The 18,001-nt window shown below is 39.4% G+C and overlaps 1 protein-coding gene across 5 annotated transcripts in view; it reads right to left on the minus strand.

The window, feature by feature from the left end:
• Positions 1-16,864, minus strand: part of kif1ab (kinesin family member 1Ab) — a 36,033-nt gene extending 19,169 nt beyond the window's left edge. For 2 of the 5 annotated variants that reach the window (XM_077556071.1, XM_077556070.1), the window contains exons 1-24: positions 16,554-16,864; positions 15,292-15,470; positions 13,043-13,116; positions 12,788-12,967; positions 12,642-12,704; positions 12,394-12,572; positions 11,591-11,702; positions 11,448-11,525; positions 11,298-11,363; positions 11,044-11,061; positions 10,874-10,952; positions 10,706-10,784; positions 8,620-8,762; positions 4,993-5,123; positions 3,760-3,839; positions 3,401-3,476; positions 3,242-3,321; positions 3,068-3,174; positions 2,521-2,604; positions 2,251-2,431; positions 2,001-2,073; positions 1,824-1,914; positions 1,226-1,374; positions 918-1,096 (exon numbers count right to left, since the gene is read on the minus strand). In XM_077556071.1, coding sequence (XP_077412197.1) covers positions 918-1,096; positions 1,226-1,374; positions 1,824-1,914; positions 2,001-2,073; positions 2,251-2,431; positions 2,521-2,604; positions 3,068-3,174; positions 3,242-3,321; positions 3,401-3,476; positions 3,760-3,839; positions 4,993-5,123; positions 8,620-8,762; positions 10,706-10,784; positions 10,874-10,952; positions 11,044-11,061; positions 11,298-11,363; positions 11,448-11,525; positions 11,591-11,702; positions 12,394-12,572; positions 12,642-12,704; positions 12,788-12,967; positions 13,043-13,116; positions 15,292-15,397 — 2,408 coding nt within the window. In that variant the 5' untranslated portion in view covers positions 15,398-15,470; positions 16,554-16,864. Of the gene's footprint in view, positions 1-917; positions 1,097-1,225; positions 1,375-1,823; positions 1,915-2,000; positions 2,074-2,250; positions 2,432-2,520; positions 2,605-3,067; positions 3,175-3,241; positions 3,322-3,400; positions 3,477-3,759; positions 3,840-4,992; positions 5,193-8,619; positions 8,763-10,705; positions 10,785-10,873; positions 10,953-11,043; positions 11,062-11,297; positions 11,364-11,447; positions 11,526-11,590; positions 11,703-12,393; positions 12,573-12,641; positions 12,705-12,787; positions 12,968-13,042; positions 13,117-15,291; positions 15,471-16,553 lie in introns of all 5 variants that reach the window. The other 3 variants (XM_077556069.1, XM_077556067.1, XM_077556068.1) reach the window with 2 other exon arrangements.
• Between the last annotated feature and the right edge of the window lie 1,137 nt (positions 16,865-18,001).

Raw genomic sequence — 18,001 nt, forward strand, 5'->3', positions numbered from 1 at the left:
TTACAGTGTTCCCTCACTTTTCGCAGTGAATTTCCACGAAGTAGGGGTCGTTCGAAAACAAAAAACACACATTTTAACCCACCAATTTAACACCATGACCGCCCCCCTCCCCAAAAAAAGTTTTTTTTTTGAATAAATAAATAATAATAAAATAAAGTTAATACATTTAATAATAAATACATAAATAAATAAAAATAATAAATAAAATAAATAAAAAATAGTTATAATAAGGTAAGAAAAATATTTATTTGACATTAAAAAGAAAAAGGTTTACTCATTGTTTAGATGGTTAATTAACAATTTTATTTATGTTTAAAGGAAAATTATTATTGCTTGTTTTTAACATTTATTGTGTTCCCTCACTATTTGCTGTGAATTTCCACAAAGTACAGGTCTTTAAATAACAAAAAAAAACATTTCAACACCCCAATTTCACCCCCCCAACATAAAATAATAATAATATTAATAATAATAATAATTTTGGGGTGGTATGAGGGGGTACATAAATAATAATAAAATAAATAAGATACAAATAAAAAAAATACATAAATAAATAAAATTAATTAATTAATTAAAATACAAATAGTAAATAATAAGTTATAAAATATTTATTTGACATTAAAAAACAGGTTTACTAATTGTTTGGATGGATAATTAATTTTTTTATTTATGTTTAAAGGAAAAGTATTATTGCTAAACGTACTTCTGGTTTCATTTTCATTATCTTTTTTTTTTTTGTGTGACTTATTATGTTATGGACCCGAATAAAAATTTGCGATAAAGTGAACCGCAAAGTAGCAAAGTACCACTGTAATTGAACAGTACAATATTTACTCTAACTATGACTTTACAAATATGTTCCAATTTTCTTACACATCAGGCGTCGCCGCCATAGGAAGCGAACTCCGTTGTAGTACCTGAGCTTCTCCAGAGTCCAGTAATGCGTGGCTCCGTTCTTCTGGTCCTGCACTTCAACGGCCACAATGGTCTGCGGGAACGGTCGTCTCTCCCTCTCCTTAGCCTCGCTGGGAGGCAGCAGGTCGGGAGGCAGCGGGGAGTACAGCGTGTCCGTCAGAAGGACGAACTGGAACTGGACCTAAACACGTTGCTACCTTAGTTTCAATTGATTGCGTAATAGTTTTTACACAAATGTTGCATCATCTGTTTCTGTTTTTTTGCTCATTAAAAACTGTAGAATCCTTAAATCCTTTTCTGTTCCTCACACCTTCTTCTTCAGCTCCACACTTATCGCGTTGGCTTCCTTGAGGAAGATGGCATTGCCCCAAAGCAGATCCCGGAGCGAGGTGAACTGGTAGAAGCGCCACTTGCGGAAAGCCCACAGAGCCAGCTCTGTCTCACGCTTGGTCCACGGCACTGGAGACGGAACCAAAAGTTACACCCATCCATCCATCCATCCATTTTCTCGACCGCTTTTCCTCACTAGGGTCGCGGGGGTGCTGGAGCCTATCCCAGCTGGCTTCGGGCAGTAGGCGGGGTACACCCTGAACTGGTTGCCAGCCAATCGCAGGGCACACAGAGACGAACAACCATACTCACAATCACACCTATGGACAATTTGGAGTGTTCAATTAACCTGCCATGCATGTCTTTGGAATGTGGGAGGAAACCGGAGTACCCGGTGAAAACCCACGCAAGCACGGGGAGAACATGCAAACTCCACGCAGGAAGGCCGAAGCCCGGACTCGATCTCACGTCCTCTGCACTGGGAGGCGGACGTGCTAACCAGTCAGCCACCGTGCTGCCAAAAGTTACACATTCCAAGTTAAAAAGGAAACATTTGAATGATTTACTGCTAATTTCACCTTCTTCTTCTGGTTCCTCTTCTTCTTCGGGCGATTCCAGGTAGCGCGAGTCCACCTGCTTCTGGAGAGCCTCCAGCTTACTCTCATAGTCCTAGAAAGAGAAAAAAAGATGTGCATAGCAAGAAAAAGGCAGAAAATCTTGTGTTGTGATGAAATGTTTACAAAATTTGTCTTTACCAGCCTCTGTTGCTCAAGCAAGATACTGGCTTCTTCTCTTTCTTTACGATATTGATCCTCAAGCTCCTGAAGCCTGAAAAGAGATTTTCCATTTTTAAATTCCACATGGCCTTGGCGGAGGTCCTTGTTGTCCTTGACTAGATAATTGATTTTACTTTTACTAAACTGTGCCGAATGATGTAATACCGTTTTGGATTTTTCTCTTCAAATCAAATGAATAAGCAAAAAAGCGCAACACGTCATCTCGCACCTCTGCTCCATCTCCTGCTTCATGTCGATGCCTTGCTTCTCCAGCAGCTCCCTCTGAGCGAAGGCCCAGTCGACGGGCTCCACCGGCGTCTCGGCGCACGGCGTCCTCTCGCGCTCCAGTCGCGCCTGCTCGGGGTCGGTGAAGCGGAACACGTGACTCTTGCCCATGATGATGCGGTTGCCTAAATTGGACACATTTGCCAAGCCAAATTTTTCAGATCATTTTTCATCAATTGGATTTTTTTATTTATTTTTATTTTTGCAGTGATACCTGAACGCAGCACAGTGGGCGATGTGACTCGCTTCCCATTAACGTACGTCTCTGCGTCCTCACACGGCTCCAGAACCACACAGCCTTTTGAATGAAATACATTACATGAAGTCTAGACTGTATGGTTGATGATTGTTTTTTGTTTTTATGCTGCAGTAAATAGAAACAAAACTCTTCCAAATGAAGATACAAATCAGATTGGTATTGGATATTTATAGAGCCCCAAAGATGAGATGGAATTATAAAAAAAAAAAAAAAAAAACTGTAGCCACATTATGGATGCAAGTAGGCACAAAATGCTAATACAGTATGTGGCTCGTACCTATGTGTATTTTGTGGACACATTATACTGGTATATAATTCATGGCCACAAATAAGCAATTTTCCTTTGAACCTGCAGTGTTAATCCAACATTCGTCTCTATATTGAGATTTTAGTATTAAATAAAAAATAAAAATAATTTATTTATTTTTTTAATTTAAAAATTTTAAAATTTTAAAAATTTTAAAAAATAAAAATTAAAAAAATAAGAAATAAATTCATCCACCTTCTCCCTGCGGGCCTGTGGTGCTACTGAAGGTGCAGTGTTCATCTCGGATAAAATGCCCGCTGAGTACGATGTCCTGGCGCGCCTTGGCATCATCGCGGCCAACCCTAACCAGGGTAAAGATATGTCAATTACAGCGAAACGTACGTAATCTTAATATTCAAATAGTCTTACTTTGTGATGCCGTCTTTAATGTAGTACAGTAAACATTCGGACATTAGCGGGTCCTCGTTTAGGTTGACCAGATGTGGCGTCTAAAGCGTAAAAAGAAAAAAGAAAAAAAAAAGATACATTCAGATTTGGACTTAGTAAGTATATAATTAGAATCTTTACCTTTTTGGGGGAGAAAACACCAACTGTGCCGCCATCTTCTCTCATGGCAACACCCATTTCAGCCAGTAGGGCCTCTCTGCACAAACACAGTCACCATTTTTACTTGTTGGATGGCGGGTTCTACACAACAATATACACAATAGCCTTTCACATGCTAAAATTGAGTGCAAAATGACATGTACATTGTAGACTTAACTATTTCAAGCATGTCAGATATCAGATAAAAGATATTCAATTTGATGTATTTTGTTTCTCTTTACGCTACCATGATGCATATCCCAACTGAGCCACTTGAGTGGCAAAAGTCTGAATTGTGCCAGGCAGCGTAAATCCAGCACAAACAAAAGAACTGAACCAACCTCTCCATGCGAATGGCCTCAGTACGCCGTAGTTTCTCTTCCCAAGTTTCATTGAGTTCTGCAATAATTTTCTCTGTTTCCTTTTGGGGAAAACAAATAGATCACTTACTAAATCACGTCATACTGTAGAGTCAACCTGTGCTAAAAAACATAATTTATTGACGCCCTTCAAAAAGGTTTATAATTGCCTATACTTGTTAATTCTTTAAACCATGAATGGCATGAATATACTACTAACTATGATTTCAAAAGAGGTTAATAAAATGTCAAATTAATTTATAACTTTACCCTGAAAAAAATAAATGGTTTACAAATTACTTTAATTTACAAAACAATGCACTACCAAGTCTCTCAAACGAAGATTTATCAATCACTTCAATATACTTCCTAGACATTAATTACTACTTTCCTATGAGCCGGGGCATTGGGGCCGTCTTGTGGCATATTGGGACATTTCAGAAAACACGCAAAATGCTCAAATTGGGAGTTTTTCAGTGAATAGGCCAGTTCCATGAGAGGGGGGGGAATAGGTGAAAATGGACTTGATGGGGGTTCATATAGCGTCATGTCATATACAGTAATGGTACCTGGATTTACAAGTTGAATTTGTTGTATGACCAAATGTAAAACTCAATATACTGAATTTATATGTATCAAGTTAATTTCCCCCAATAAAATTCAAAAGAAAAACACACACAATAAGCGAGTTTTTCCAGAAAATAACTGGGTTATACAGTATTGCCTTAAAGGGACAGTGTGTAGAATTTTGTGCCATCTAGTGGTGCACTAATGATTTAAAACCCACTATTAAATTGAATAATATGCAAAAAAAAAGTTTGGGGGTTTTACCGTAGTCTGGTAATCACTAATTATATTACATAAGTCGCGGCACGTTTTACAGGACGCTGACACGTTTCGCCATCATCTTTTTGCTATGAAGGAGAAGAATGTGAACGTAGTAAATGGTGGTAGGCTTGCAAAGTCTCTGAGGCACCGTAGCGTGAATGCTTCAAAATGCACGCACTTCAAACTTAGGTTGTTGCATTGTATTAGTTCACCACTAGAAGGCACTAAATTCTACACATTGTCCCTTTAATTGCCCCCCCCCCCCCAAAAAAAATTTCTCATTTCACTCAATAAATGATGGCTCGTAAGTAGGAAGGAATCCCAAATTGGGGCACTCATTAGTCAAGGTTTCGCTGCGGTCCCATTTTTGGCTCCGACGCGGCCTACCTTGAGCCTCTCGATGGCCTCCTCACTGGCGGGGCTAAAAATGCGATCGTGGAGGTTGCTGATGGAGGCGGCGCGACTGGACATGGCCGACAGCGAGGGTGAGGGGCTCATGCCCGTCATGGCATTGGTCACTGTGGAGAGATCACCCCTTTGATTGACAGCCTGGCGATCATTCACAAAGTTCTTGTAATCGCACAGGTCTGTCAGAAAGAGGTGGACGGACGGACGGACGGACGGAAGATGGGAAAGGACAATCGTTGAGGAGAAACATTGGGGGGGGGCGGGACACGCAGAATCACGGATAAGAGGAAGCAAACGAGGGGGAAAACAGGGAGGAATAGAAAAGAAGAAGAGAAAGCTCAAATAAATAGAATTGTGGAAAGCCAATGCAAATGGACAGAATTGACCAGAAGTTTGTTTTTTGTTTTTTACTTCCTACTTTGACTGAACTTCTCATACAAACGAATGACAAGTTAAAGGAAAACATTACTTGAAAGTGTTTTAAATAAACATTCATATTAAACTTGTTCCAAAATATCCTCCGATTTACGCCTACGCAACTGGACATGAAAATTCATTACAGTGACAAAACATGGAGAACTAAAGCTAATCAACTCCTTTATTCATTCGTTTGTTTCCAATAATTTGTCACCCGCCTGTACTTGGCTTGAGAAAGAAAAGAGCAATGAAGCAAGTCACTGCAGCCTGAGGATTCCTAAGAGTCGCTTTGGTTTCTACAGTACGTGCTATTCAGTCCTTGGCAGCGCACGCTCCGAAGCCTCGTCCTCCACACGCATAAAATGCAAAACAACCAACTCCTTAGGAATATTCTCAGGAACTCAGCTTCATTATAAGACACAAACGTTAAATACAACTGCACAAATACAATGCGATACAAAACAAGATCTTGCCTTCACAAAGATGAAGTAACTGCTGTGTGATTTGAGAACTGCACTGCGTCATACTGAGAGCAAACATTGGGACCAAGACAATCTCCCAAAAAATTCACACGCAGGTGCATCGCAATTAACTTGAAGATCATGGAAAAGTTCAGTTCAGTGGTTGAATTCAAAAGTGAAGTTTCATCCTTAACTCATTCACTGCCATTGATGGCTATGGACGTCAAAAAATCATTTTGAACTATTTCTATTAGTTTAACATTTTTTTAAATTGAATTTCATTTTATATGAAAACCTAGAAAAAAAAACAGATATAAAATTTGTGATTAATCGTGAGTTAACTATTGAAGTCATGCGATTAATTACAATTACAAAATTTAATCGCCTGACGCCCCTAATTTTTTATTAATTTAATCGCCTGACTTCCCTAATTTTTTTAATAATCTTTTCTTTGAAAAAAAATTAAATAAAAGATTATTTTTTAAAAAATTATAGTTTTTCATACTCTTGTTAACAAAAGTGTGTGTGGGGGGGGAGTTAAACTAATAGAAATAGTTCAAATGAATTTTTGACTTTTAACTTGATTTTAACTATTTCGATTAGTTAAAAAAAAATCCACTTTTGTTAACAAGAAAACCTAGAATTTTTTTATTGTACATTTAGAACAGATATAAAATTTGTGATTAATCGTGAGTTAACTATTGAAGTCATGCGATTAATTACAATTACAAATTTGAATCGCCTGACGGCCCTAATTTTTAATTAATTTAATTGCCTGACTTCCCTAATTTTTTAATAATTTTTCTTTAAAAATATATATATATATATATATATATTTTTATGTCTAGGTTTTCATACTCTTGTCAACAAAAGTGGGGAAAAAAGTTAAACTAATAGAAATAGTTCAAATGAATTTTTGAATTTTAACTTTTAACTTGATTTTGATTAGTTTCAATTTTTTTTCCACTTTTGTTAACAAGAGTGTGAAAACCTAGATTTTTTTATTGTACATTTAGAACAGATATCAAATGTGTGATTAATCGTGAGTTAACTAGTGAAGTCATGCGATTAATTGCAATTTAATAAAATGTCATCGCCCGACGCCCCTAATTTTTTATGATCTTTTCTTTTCTTTAAATTACGTCAGGCAATTAAAAATGTCAAATATAATTAATCACATGACTTCAATAATTAACTCACGATTAAACACAAATGTTATATCTGTTCTAAATGTACAATAAAAAAAGCATTTTTTTAGGTTTTCATACTCACTACAAAAAATTGGAAAATTAATAGAAATAGTTCAAATGAATTTTTGACGTCTATAGCCATCAATGGAAGTGAATGAGTTAAAAGACATCATTAGAAGATGACGTTGACGACAGAAATTAGGTGGGAATTTGCCAGCTGAGAATAATTTTTTGATGTGTTTGAATTTATTTGTATTAAAGATGGGTGAGTACCAATACCGGGTATCAGTATCAGGCTGGTACTGGCCTTATTTCAAGGTATCGAATAGTTACAAAGGCTGCCAATACTAGTCATCAATACCAGCCATGGCGCCCTCTTGTGCCAATCCTAAATCAGAGTGAGCTGTTTGTGTTTTATTTTCTCTATTGAAAAGTAACTTCTCTGCTTTCAGTCAGGAATAAACAAAATGTCTTTAAAAGTATCTGACATTGGTTTAACAGTACTAGTATCATCGATTACTTGGTATCGGTCTTGGTCAGTAATCAAGAGTTGAGTAATCTCTCTTTGGTATCGGTCTGAAAAAATGTGGTAACCAACATCCCTAATTTGCACATGAGTTGAACTTTTTTTAATTGAACTACTGAAATAAATGAAGTCTTCTATGATATCTTAATTTAAAGAGATAAATGAATCCCGCTCTGACATTATAAATGAGCGTTATTATCTTTGTAAAGGCAGAAGTAGTGAATTGGATTTCATTAGAATATGCAGGTGTAGCTAACGAACAGGTACAAATTGAATCAACTTGGGGAAGATGACGTTCCGCAAAGCCAATTTGTATCATTTGCCATCTGGGGGTTCGTTATTTTGCTCTCTTGTGTGGAGGATGGCGTTCTTTGAGTTGCAAAGCGCAGGCGTGCTCGCGTTATACACACGTTGTAAACTGCTGATGACCGGCGCGCCGCATCGATACGCTGACAGGACAAAAGAAGAGGAAAACACTTAAGACTCCAAGTGTCATTGTCATCCCGTCCCACAAGTAACATGCGCAAGTCATAAGTAAGTTTCAAGCATGTTCAAGTCAATGTGGCAAAAATCAAGCAAGTCAAGTCAACCCTACTTCATTTCCAGTACGCAGAGTCAAGTCATTACTTGGGCTAAACATGTCATGCGTCAAGTGCTCTTCATTCCGTTTCTAGTTAGCTATCCAAAAACATTCTCAATCTAATGTAACAATCTTTGGCGCACCCGCCATAATATTTGCTTCATTAGGCCTCTGCGTCATAGCACCCTGGTGGGTTGCCAGGTTTGATTGAGTGTGCTACACAAGAAAATGTCTTTCAAAAAGAAAAAAAAGACACACTATCTTCAAAATGCCCATTTTGAAATGTAAACAAGTAAGACTTGTCAAGTCATGTCGTCCAACTCTTAGTCGAGTCTCATGAAAACCAAGTTGAGTCTTTAGCAACTTAGGTCTGACTCTGAAATATTCTCTGGTGTTTGTTCAAAATAGCAGCGTTTCCGTGCCGACACTCACTCTCAATGATGTCGCCCAGGCCCTGAGCGTACAGCAGGTCTTTGAGGCGGGCCACCTCCTCTTTCAACTCGCGCACCAGACGGTTGTTGGGGTCCTCGTTGATGACGGCGTTGCAGCGGATCTGCTTGGCGCGGTCGGCGTATCTGGAAAAGGTGGGAAAACGAGGGCAATGTTGAAAATGGAGCACATGGGTAATTATTGTGTGCCAAAAAATTGATTCTCAAAAGAATCGCGATTCTCATTTAGTACAATTCTGAATCGATTTTAAATGTCCCAAAATTGATTTTATTTAAATTATTTTATACTGTCTCCCCTTTGTCTATGTGTGCCTTTATTGGGAGCGCTGTTCATGTTGTACCCAGTTTGGCCACTGAGGGGCAGTGTGGTTCCACGCGGTCTGATACACTGATAATTTGTAGCCACATTAGAGAGTAGAAGGAAAGCGTCACAATCAAGTTGTTCCAATAAAAGTTGTTGGTTTTTTTGCAGCGTGGAGCCGTTTCTTTGAGTGATAAAAGTGCTGCGAGTAGCGCACTAGTTAGCATTAGCGAGTCAGACTGGAGTAGATCATTACAATTCCTTGAACATTTATAAATTGAAGCAAAAAACAGTCAATCAAATCATTTTGAATCAAAAATCGTTCTTAATCGAAAATCGATTCTGAAGCGAATCGCACACCCAAAAATCAGAATCGAATCGTGAGACATTCAAAGATTCCTACCCCTAGTAATTATATATAATAATAATAATAATAATGCATCAGATTTATATAGTGCTTTTCTAGACACTCAAAGACGCTTTACAATGGAATGAATACATTATTTATGCACTCACACGTTCACACTGTGGTGGCGGTAAGCTACTTAAGTCGCCACAGCTGCCCTGGGGCAGGCTGACGGAAGCGGGGCTGCCAGTGTGTGCCTACGGCCCCTCCGACCACCACCAAACATTCGCACCTTCCATACACCAGTGTGAGTAGCATTGGAGGCAATGTGTGTGAAGTGCCTTGCCCAACGACACATGACTTGGGGAGAGCGAGAATCAAACAGCCCACCTTCTGGTTACTGAACGACCGTCTCTACACCCTGAGCCACGGCCGCAAATAGTGTGAGAACAAATCTTTGGCTTTCTTTGACCTCTTCCTTAACTTTGTAGAAGCCATGCAGCATTCCGTTGCCTAAAGAATGGGGAAAGTCTGTTGTTTTTATAGACAATAGCCGACTTTTTAGTCGTTCCGATTGAAAGGATTCCGAATGAAGATCTCAGGTCACCTGTTTACATGTGACCTGATCCATTCCGATCTGTCGTTTATATGCTCCCCCGTTTTATCAGATTAGCCCCGTGGCAGCCGCAGGACGCACGGACATCGATCACGTGATTTATTAAGATGGAGTTCATTCGCCAAATACAACAGTAGTTGTGATAGTGTTAACACTTTTATTGAAGCAACATCTTGATAAAAACAAGTTTCAAGTACTTAAAAACAAGTTCTACCCTCGCAGACAAGCTCTGGGGAGACGCTGCCATTTTAGTGGGTGGAAATGATGACGTCATGACGCATTTACGTCAAAGGAATATGCCAACCCAGTGATTCCGAAAGAAATTCCATTCGGATTCAGCCTTTTCATTCCGATTGAGGTGTTTATATGGAGCATTTTCATTCCGTTTGGCCGTTCGGATTCATTCTAATCGGAATACATGGCTCCATGTAAACCAGGCTAGTGACAAGTGAAAATAAGTTTGATAGATTTGAGTAAGCCTGTTTTGTTAAAAATGGATACTTCGGTACAAGGAACTGGTCAGACACGAAGGTAAGTGAGTTCAGATTCATTTACGCCGAGTCAGCTCATTATTTAATTTGACTTACTGCATTACTCCTGGCTCAGACCTCTGAGAAAGCATTTGTGAAGATGATGTAATCAGTCGTTTGCTTTTGTGAAGAATGAAAGACTTTTTGTCTGGTTGGGGGTCGCTGTGAAATAAATTATTTTTTTTTTCCGGAAAAGAAGTGCAAGGATTCCACCAATAGCGACATTCTGCATAATAATTTAGACCTTTAAAAGGTTTTAAGGAGACATTCTCTCACCGGAGCGTACTGAGGGTTTCATCATAGTTGATATCAGCAGGACTGAGGGCAGCCACCATGGCGGTACGAGAGTTCCCACCTAAAAACACAAAAAAAGTGTATAATTTCTCGCCCCCCAAAAAATAAACAATTTTTTTAATTCAAATGTTGGTAGTCAGACGCACGTACCCAAATTCTCCCTTAGAAGCCACGTCAGGACTGAATCTCTATAGGGGATGAAGCTCTCCACTTTCTTCTTCTTCTTGTTCTACACACACATTCGAGTACTTTGGATTTAGTTGCTGAACATAAACTTTTATAGAAAATGGAAGTATCTGGTCATGTTTTGTAGAACTAACCTTGTTTGGGGCTGAGTCCTGTCAAAATGTAGGGTAGAGATAGCAACCAACAGTTGTTAATAAGTTTGAAGTTGTATACAGTAATACGGTTATTCACAAGGATTATGTTCTACAAACAGACTGTACTGCAAAAAAAAAAAAAAAGATGCAGAGTGTTCATATCAGTGGAATAGAATTCAATACAAACGATATGTGCTGCGATACGGCAGGGCAGCTTGAACCAACAAATCTCATCATATTGATTGACAACCTACCTGCTCAGCTAAAGCAGAGATAACCTTGCCCAGGGTGGTCAGAGATTTGTTGATGTTGGCTCCTTCCTAAAGCCCCCAAAATATTTCAAAGTTAAACAACCTGGAGAAATTCACAGCTCATATTTAAGAACCACCAATTCAGCACTTTACCTTCAGTCGAGTTCCTTTAGCGCCGGTAGAGTCGGCCCGCTCGCTACCAGCCAAGTCCACCAGGCTGATTTTGCTGACCTGTGCCCAAATGCAAGGTATTTTAAAAATCAAACACTGAGAAGAAGTGAGGTTGGCTTCGGTACCTTTTCTGACGTGTTGTCAGTCTCCGAGTCGTGTTTTTTCTGAGTGAAGATGATGTTAAAGACGGCGTGGGAGCGGCTGCTGGTCTCGTTCATGTTTGTAGCAGCGACAGTTCTGAAAACAAATGACAATCTCATTTCATTTTTTGTTTTTTTTAGAAAGCTCAGTATTGTTCATTCTCTTTTTTCTCTTTTTCTTTTCTTTGTATGTGCGTGAATATGTGCATGTGTGCGTGCGTACTCATTAATTCCCCTAAAACCTATTAAAAATCCCATACCGATCACCTAAACCGAATACTTTCGAATCCAGCTAGAGTCGTGAGGTTGTCAGGAGACCCGAGGAAGGATCAAAGAAAAGAAATAAAAGTGAAAATCCAGCACTGACCAGACATCACCTACTACTCGTCAATCTCATTTCATCTTAAGATCTTAAAAACAATTTACAATTCAATGGACATTATGTGCATGCCTTGACTATGTAAAGGCTTTGAGATCTAAGGAAAAGCCTGTGAGAAAAAAAGAAAAGAAAAACTTTATTTTAATATTGTTCTAAAGGGAAAGCCAACCCCAAAACATTTTCTCGACAATAAAAGATTTGAAGTGCATCAGTTTGCCTGAAATTCACCCCAAATTTTAAATGAGTGCCACTGCCACCTACTGCAGTGGATCTGCAATTACACTTTAATGCAGTATAGCGCCCCAAAAAATAAATAAATAAAATAAAATAAAAACATCCTCAGGGTGACCCGATGTCCCCTGGCACCACGACCCGCCCCACTATTTGGGAAGAACTCCTTTAAGGTTACCTGGCCTTGTTTCCAGAGTCCATCAGGTCTTGGATGTCGTTGTAAGAGGTGACGGCCAGCTTGGACAAATCTTCCACGTAGGGCCCCATCAGCGGGTGCTCTCTAACCCGCAGGTTCCCTTTGTTTTTGGGGTTCAGCAAGTCGCGCACCCGCTCACAGTAGATTTCCATGTAACTCACCTGGGCGGAGGAACCACGTCATATATTTTAGCATGCCACAAAGCTAGGTTGCATACTGTATAAACTTACCTCCACAGAATAGTTGTTGTCATTATTGCTGCCGCTGATTTTGGTAAAAAGGTCCTCACAGAGCTAGAAAAAAAAGTGTCATTTACCTGTATATAATAATAATGTCATACTTCTTCCACCTTCTGTCCAAAGGAGAAAATTAATACCAGAGGTATGATGCCCTGTTGGTCAGTTTCCTGCCGTCCCATCATGGTGTAGCTCTTGCCCGCTCCCGTCTGTCCGTATGCGAATATGCACACGTTGTAGCCCTCAAAGGCGTGGAGCAGCATCTCCTCGCCAATGTCCTTGTACACTTGCACCTGGGACGCGTAGTTGATGTCCTCGGGCTGTACGCACAGAGGCAAGGTTTGAAATTGCCAATATGTTGCTTACTAACTTGGTGCATGTTATTTCACACTGACCGTGGTGTGAGACCAGTAGGAATAGTCAAAGTTGAAGCTCTTGTTTTCTTTTGGCTGTTTGGGGTTCAGGATTGCTGCAATCAAGTAAAAACATTATAATATGATGTTATAAGCATGAAAAAGTCCAGCAATGCTCACACAATCAAATTACTTTGATTTTTATTTTCGCTTTAGTCATTTGATTCAACCAAAACAAATGTATTACTTATTATTGGGCCCTAATTCTAAAATTGGACCTTGTTAAACGTCTAAGAATTTTTTTGTAAAAAATTTTGTGTATTTACCAGTACTGTACTTCTATTTTATATTCATATAGTTGTTCCTTCTTTCTTTTTTTTATCTAAAAATTATCCTAGCTTTTTCCTGGGAGATAGTAGATATTTTGACAACATTATTTTAAATTACATTTTAATGTTATATAGTTTATTGTTATTTAAGTTATTAATCATATTTAAATTTAACTGCACGCTGCTGTGTATACAATCTCAACAAATTAGAAAATGGTTATGATGTTCGATGTCAACAGATACTACCAGTACTTTGCATACATAAAATCCACCCCCCCTCCCAAAAATAAAAAAACTATTACAATTTTAAAGAAAGATCTATATATGCCACAAATTTTCCTTAAAACTGCATGAAATTAATGTAAATTATATATTCTTCTAATCTCTAATTTCTAGTTCCTGATCAAAAAACGGCCACAAGAGGGCGGCTTATATTGGTATTGGATGCCGTCGCAAGTACCGATACCTTGAAATAAGGCCTAGTATCGGCCCAATATCGATAACTGGTATTGGTACTTGCCCATCACTATAAAAAAGCTAACCTATATATTTAAAAAAAAATTAAATACATATTACAACTCATTAAAGCGGAAATCAACACAAAATTTTAAACACAGCATTCTGGTTAGTATCTCGGGCGGCGGCCATTTTGCCACTTGCTGCCAACTGAAAATGACGTCACAGTTGCTCAGGGCTCAAGTAACAACCAATCACGGCTCAATTTACAAACGGCACATGAACAAACTCAAAAAACAGGTGAGTCATGATTGGTTGTTACCTGATCAACTATGATGGCATTTTGTGTTGACAGCATTTTTTTGCCACAAGTGGCAAAGTGCCCCCCCGAGATGGACAAAAACACCTGGATTTTGCTGCTTAATTTCAATTCCACAAACACAATATGAATCAGAACATATTGTTTAGACCAGTGGGGATGCATAGAACACATTGTTGGGTTGACTTCTCCTTAAAACATGGGAACATACTGACAACCAATTCCTCCCTAATTTTGTATTTAAAACATATTTTTAAGTCATATCTTAATTTCTTGAGATGGCGGATTGTGTGTTTTTGTAGCTGTAAACCAGAATCATCAAAATTATACAAAATAAAATCATAAAATATTTAATTCTTTGCGTAAGGAATCTATATCAAATATGAGTTTCACTTTTGGAATTGAACTCCCAAAGTACTGTACCTTTTTCATGACACTGTAATTTACTGAGATTCACCTGTATAGTGCTGTACTCCAATAAAATGTTTGCTACTTTACATGAGGTCCTGCCCTATAAAGTGCCAACCACAAACTCTCCCTCCTGTTGTTCATATTTCAAAAATGATGTTTCTGGAAAAGCTTGGAAGAAAATTGAGAAATACAAGAAACCATAACCCCTTAAGGACGCAGGGTAATGAGCCGAAGTGATAAATGTTTACATGTCTGGCTGAAACCAGGTCATTCAGTAACACAGGACTTAAACGCTGCCCCCCCCCCCCACACACACACACACACACACAACCTCTCTAGTATCAGCTGAGCCTGGTTCCAAATGAGAACAAGGCGGCCTTGTGGGTCCCTGACGCTGGGGTGATGACAGAAAAGAGCTTCGACGCTCACTCTGTCTGACAGAAAGGCCTGACTGAAGCTTTTGTCTGTTTCTCCAGAAGATGCCAGCATGGTGCACGCGTGCGTCCCCAGCAGCTCTCTTCTGGGGGGGGTGCGACTGAGTGTGAAATGGCTGCTCCAATCGCAAAATGGCAGACTTCCCGTTTCACATTGGTCTTTGAGATTTGTTGAACATTCTGTTGTGATAGCCGTGTCCCAATTTCATGTTGATCAGTGAAACCAGTGTTAGGTATTAAGATAGATAAGAATAGATGAGAAATAGGCATGGCCACCACGTAGCTCCGCCCCTGATTGCCAGGCAGTTAACAATAAATCATGAGTGAATGAGCCTGACTCACTTGTGGTGTTTCCTGTCATCTGAATGATGCATTTGCTGTCCTTTGCCATCTCCCTGGAGTTGAAGGGCCGGACCCTCACCGCCACTTTTACTGACGCCGCGGCCATGTTACCGGCGGCTGTGGGAGCGGGCGGGAGTGCGGGAAAGCTGTGTGACTAGATGCGCACACACGCTGGACACCTGCACAGGAAGAAAAAGAGAGCAACTTGATAACCGATTAAAACTTTCATCAATCTTATTATGTCTGTATTGGCATTCAACAGTTTGTGTGTGATACAGTCATTGCTCCAATTTTTGTTTTTTTAAAATATGAATTATTTCAGATTCTTCTCATGACTATTCCACTATTCACTGTGAATGTGCAGACTTGATTCAGAAAGAGGGTAGCAAAACTTGTTGGTGTGAAAAATGCAAAATGAAGCAGAGTTATCCCAGTGTAGCGGAGGAGAAGGCAAGACAGTTTATAATAAAACTATGAAATATTTCAACTTTTTTAACGGTGACACAGAATGTGCAAAGCTGACGATAGCAAGTGCCAGACGCTCTTGACAGAAGTAGCACTGTGGTCAGTTGTTCACAGTTGATCACTTATTATTTATTCATCCTCATTAAAGATATCAAGGCCTTTATCCAGTTCTGGGAAATATGATAATTTTCTCAAATTCACACTTTCAAACTGATGATAAACATTAATATTCAAAATCTTGATCAGGTTTGCCTAAATTGACCACACAAAAAAAAAACATAGACCACAACAAGACCCAATAAGCAATTCGACGTCATTGTGTGTAAATCCTTAATTTCATATCTTAAAAAAATACAGTGTATCATCATTTTCTCTATAGCAGGTTATCTGTGAAGAGTAGATGAGAGCGAGGCGACATTTTGGTTCCATTTTTCAGTCTGGGCTGTGGGCTGGATGCACTGCCTCCTCCATCTTGCCGCACCTCAAAAACAGGCCGCGTAAACACAAACCAAATCATCCAATATGGACGCTGCGTCAGCATGACCACGTTTGAATGACATGTAAAATGAAACAAAAAATGTCAACAGACGATATGCAGGCGGCACATATTTGTCCACAGATGGATTCATGTCTCTTTTTTCCCCTTTTGGATGCTCTGACGCAGCAAATCATTGACGTCATCACATCCACACCAGGCCTCCATGAACAACCCAGCCACCATTCCACCACCAAATTGAAACGCTTTATTAAATAGACGCCGGTAATATGTCGTGAAAACACCATCAATGAGTTCCTACCTCGATGGCGTCGCGCGAGAATCAGCACCAGGATCCGCCGGTTTTGATTTTCGTCTCTCCAACCTTCCTCCGCGCGTTCGGTCCGCTCACAGCCTCCCTTCCCTACTGCACTCGGCCCGGGGAAAGGAGGGAATGTTGGTCGGATGGATGGATGGATGGAGGGTGGGAGCCTGGCTGCGCTGAGTGTCAATTTAGACGAGAATGGGTGACGGCGAGAGAGGAGGGAGGAAAGGGAGGGGGGAGCAGGAGATGGGAAGCGGATAAACAGGATGCTCCATCGAGTCGCCTGTCACACTAAAAGCAGGGCAAAACAGGAGACGACGAGGCTGCGTGTGATGACGTCAGCATCAGCATCAGCACCAGTTATGGTACAACAGCTATTTATATCGGTCTGTCTGTCTATTTATCTGTTGTATCTGTCTGACTGTCTGTCTGTCTGTGCGGTCATTTCTTGCTATCCATCTATCTATCTATCTATCTATCTATCTATCTATCTATCTATCTATCTATCTATCTATCTCTATAAAAAAAATCCTGGGCATAAAAAAAGAAAAAACAACAGAACATTAAAGAATATTGGAGAAAAAATTGGGGAACTACACACACACATCAATATATAGTACAGCATATGCTTATTGCTATAATAAGACTTTCTTGCATGGTGCAATTGTCCACTAAAACAATGTGTTTATTTTACTGTGATGGGCAATCCTGTTACAAATTAGCAGAACGATAAGCAGCATTCCTACATATTGGATACACAGTAGTCGTGTTTTCAAGCAATACAATGAAAAGTACAAACAAAAATGGATGCTATTGTAAGAGGATTGTTTTCACATTGTTATATGTATTTGTGGGGGATCTATTTTGTTTCGGATTTGGGGGGACGGAACTACATTATTGTAAAAGGAGCGCGGGTGGCGGAAGGATACAATGAAAAAGAAGCGGGTAAGTGTTTTTTATTATTATCTTATTTATTTTATTAATGAAATAACAAACTTCAACAAACATTTTGCCATTAAACACAAATCAAAAAGAAATGTGACGGTTGGTGACGGAAGAACGTTACAAAGCAATAAAGTTACTGACCACCCTTGGCCACCACATAGCTCTACCACTGATGTTTATTGGTTCAATTTGCACTCTATATTGTAAAAGGATAAATGGGCTGCTCCTTCTAAATTGTGGGCCGGTCCCTCAGGGTAAAACGGAGGAAAATAAGAATTGAATAGCACCACATTGGCCCCAAAGGACACCGGCCCACCGGGCATCTGCCCTGTATGCCAGATGGCCAGTCCAGCCCTCTCCGAATGCTGTTTCTTTTTCCAACGACCTTCATTTAGAGTGATTCACATATACTCTTGTCTTCCCAAAAATACAGTGTTACACTATTTATAGTGCCATCTAGTGTTAAAGCTGCACATTTAAAAGGTTACACTGAGCACTTT

This window comes from Vanacampus margaritifer, chromosome 2, assembly GCF_051991255.1.
Source record: "Vanacampus margaritifer isolate UIUO_Vmar chromosome 2, RoL_Vmar_1.0, whole genome shotgun sequence".
NCBI lineage: Eukaryota > Metazoa > Chordata > Actinopteri > Syngnathiformes > Syngnathidae > Vanacampus > Vanacampus margaritifer.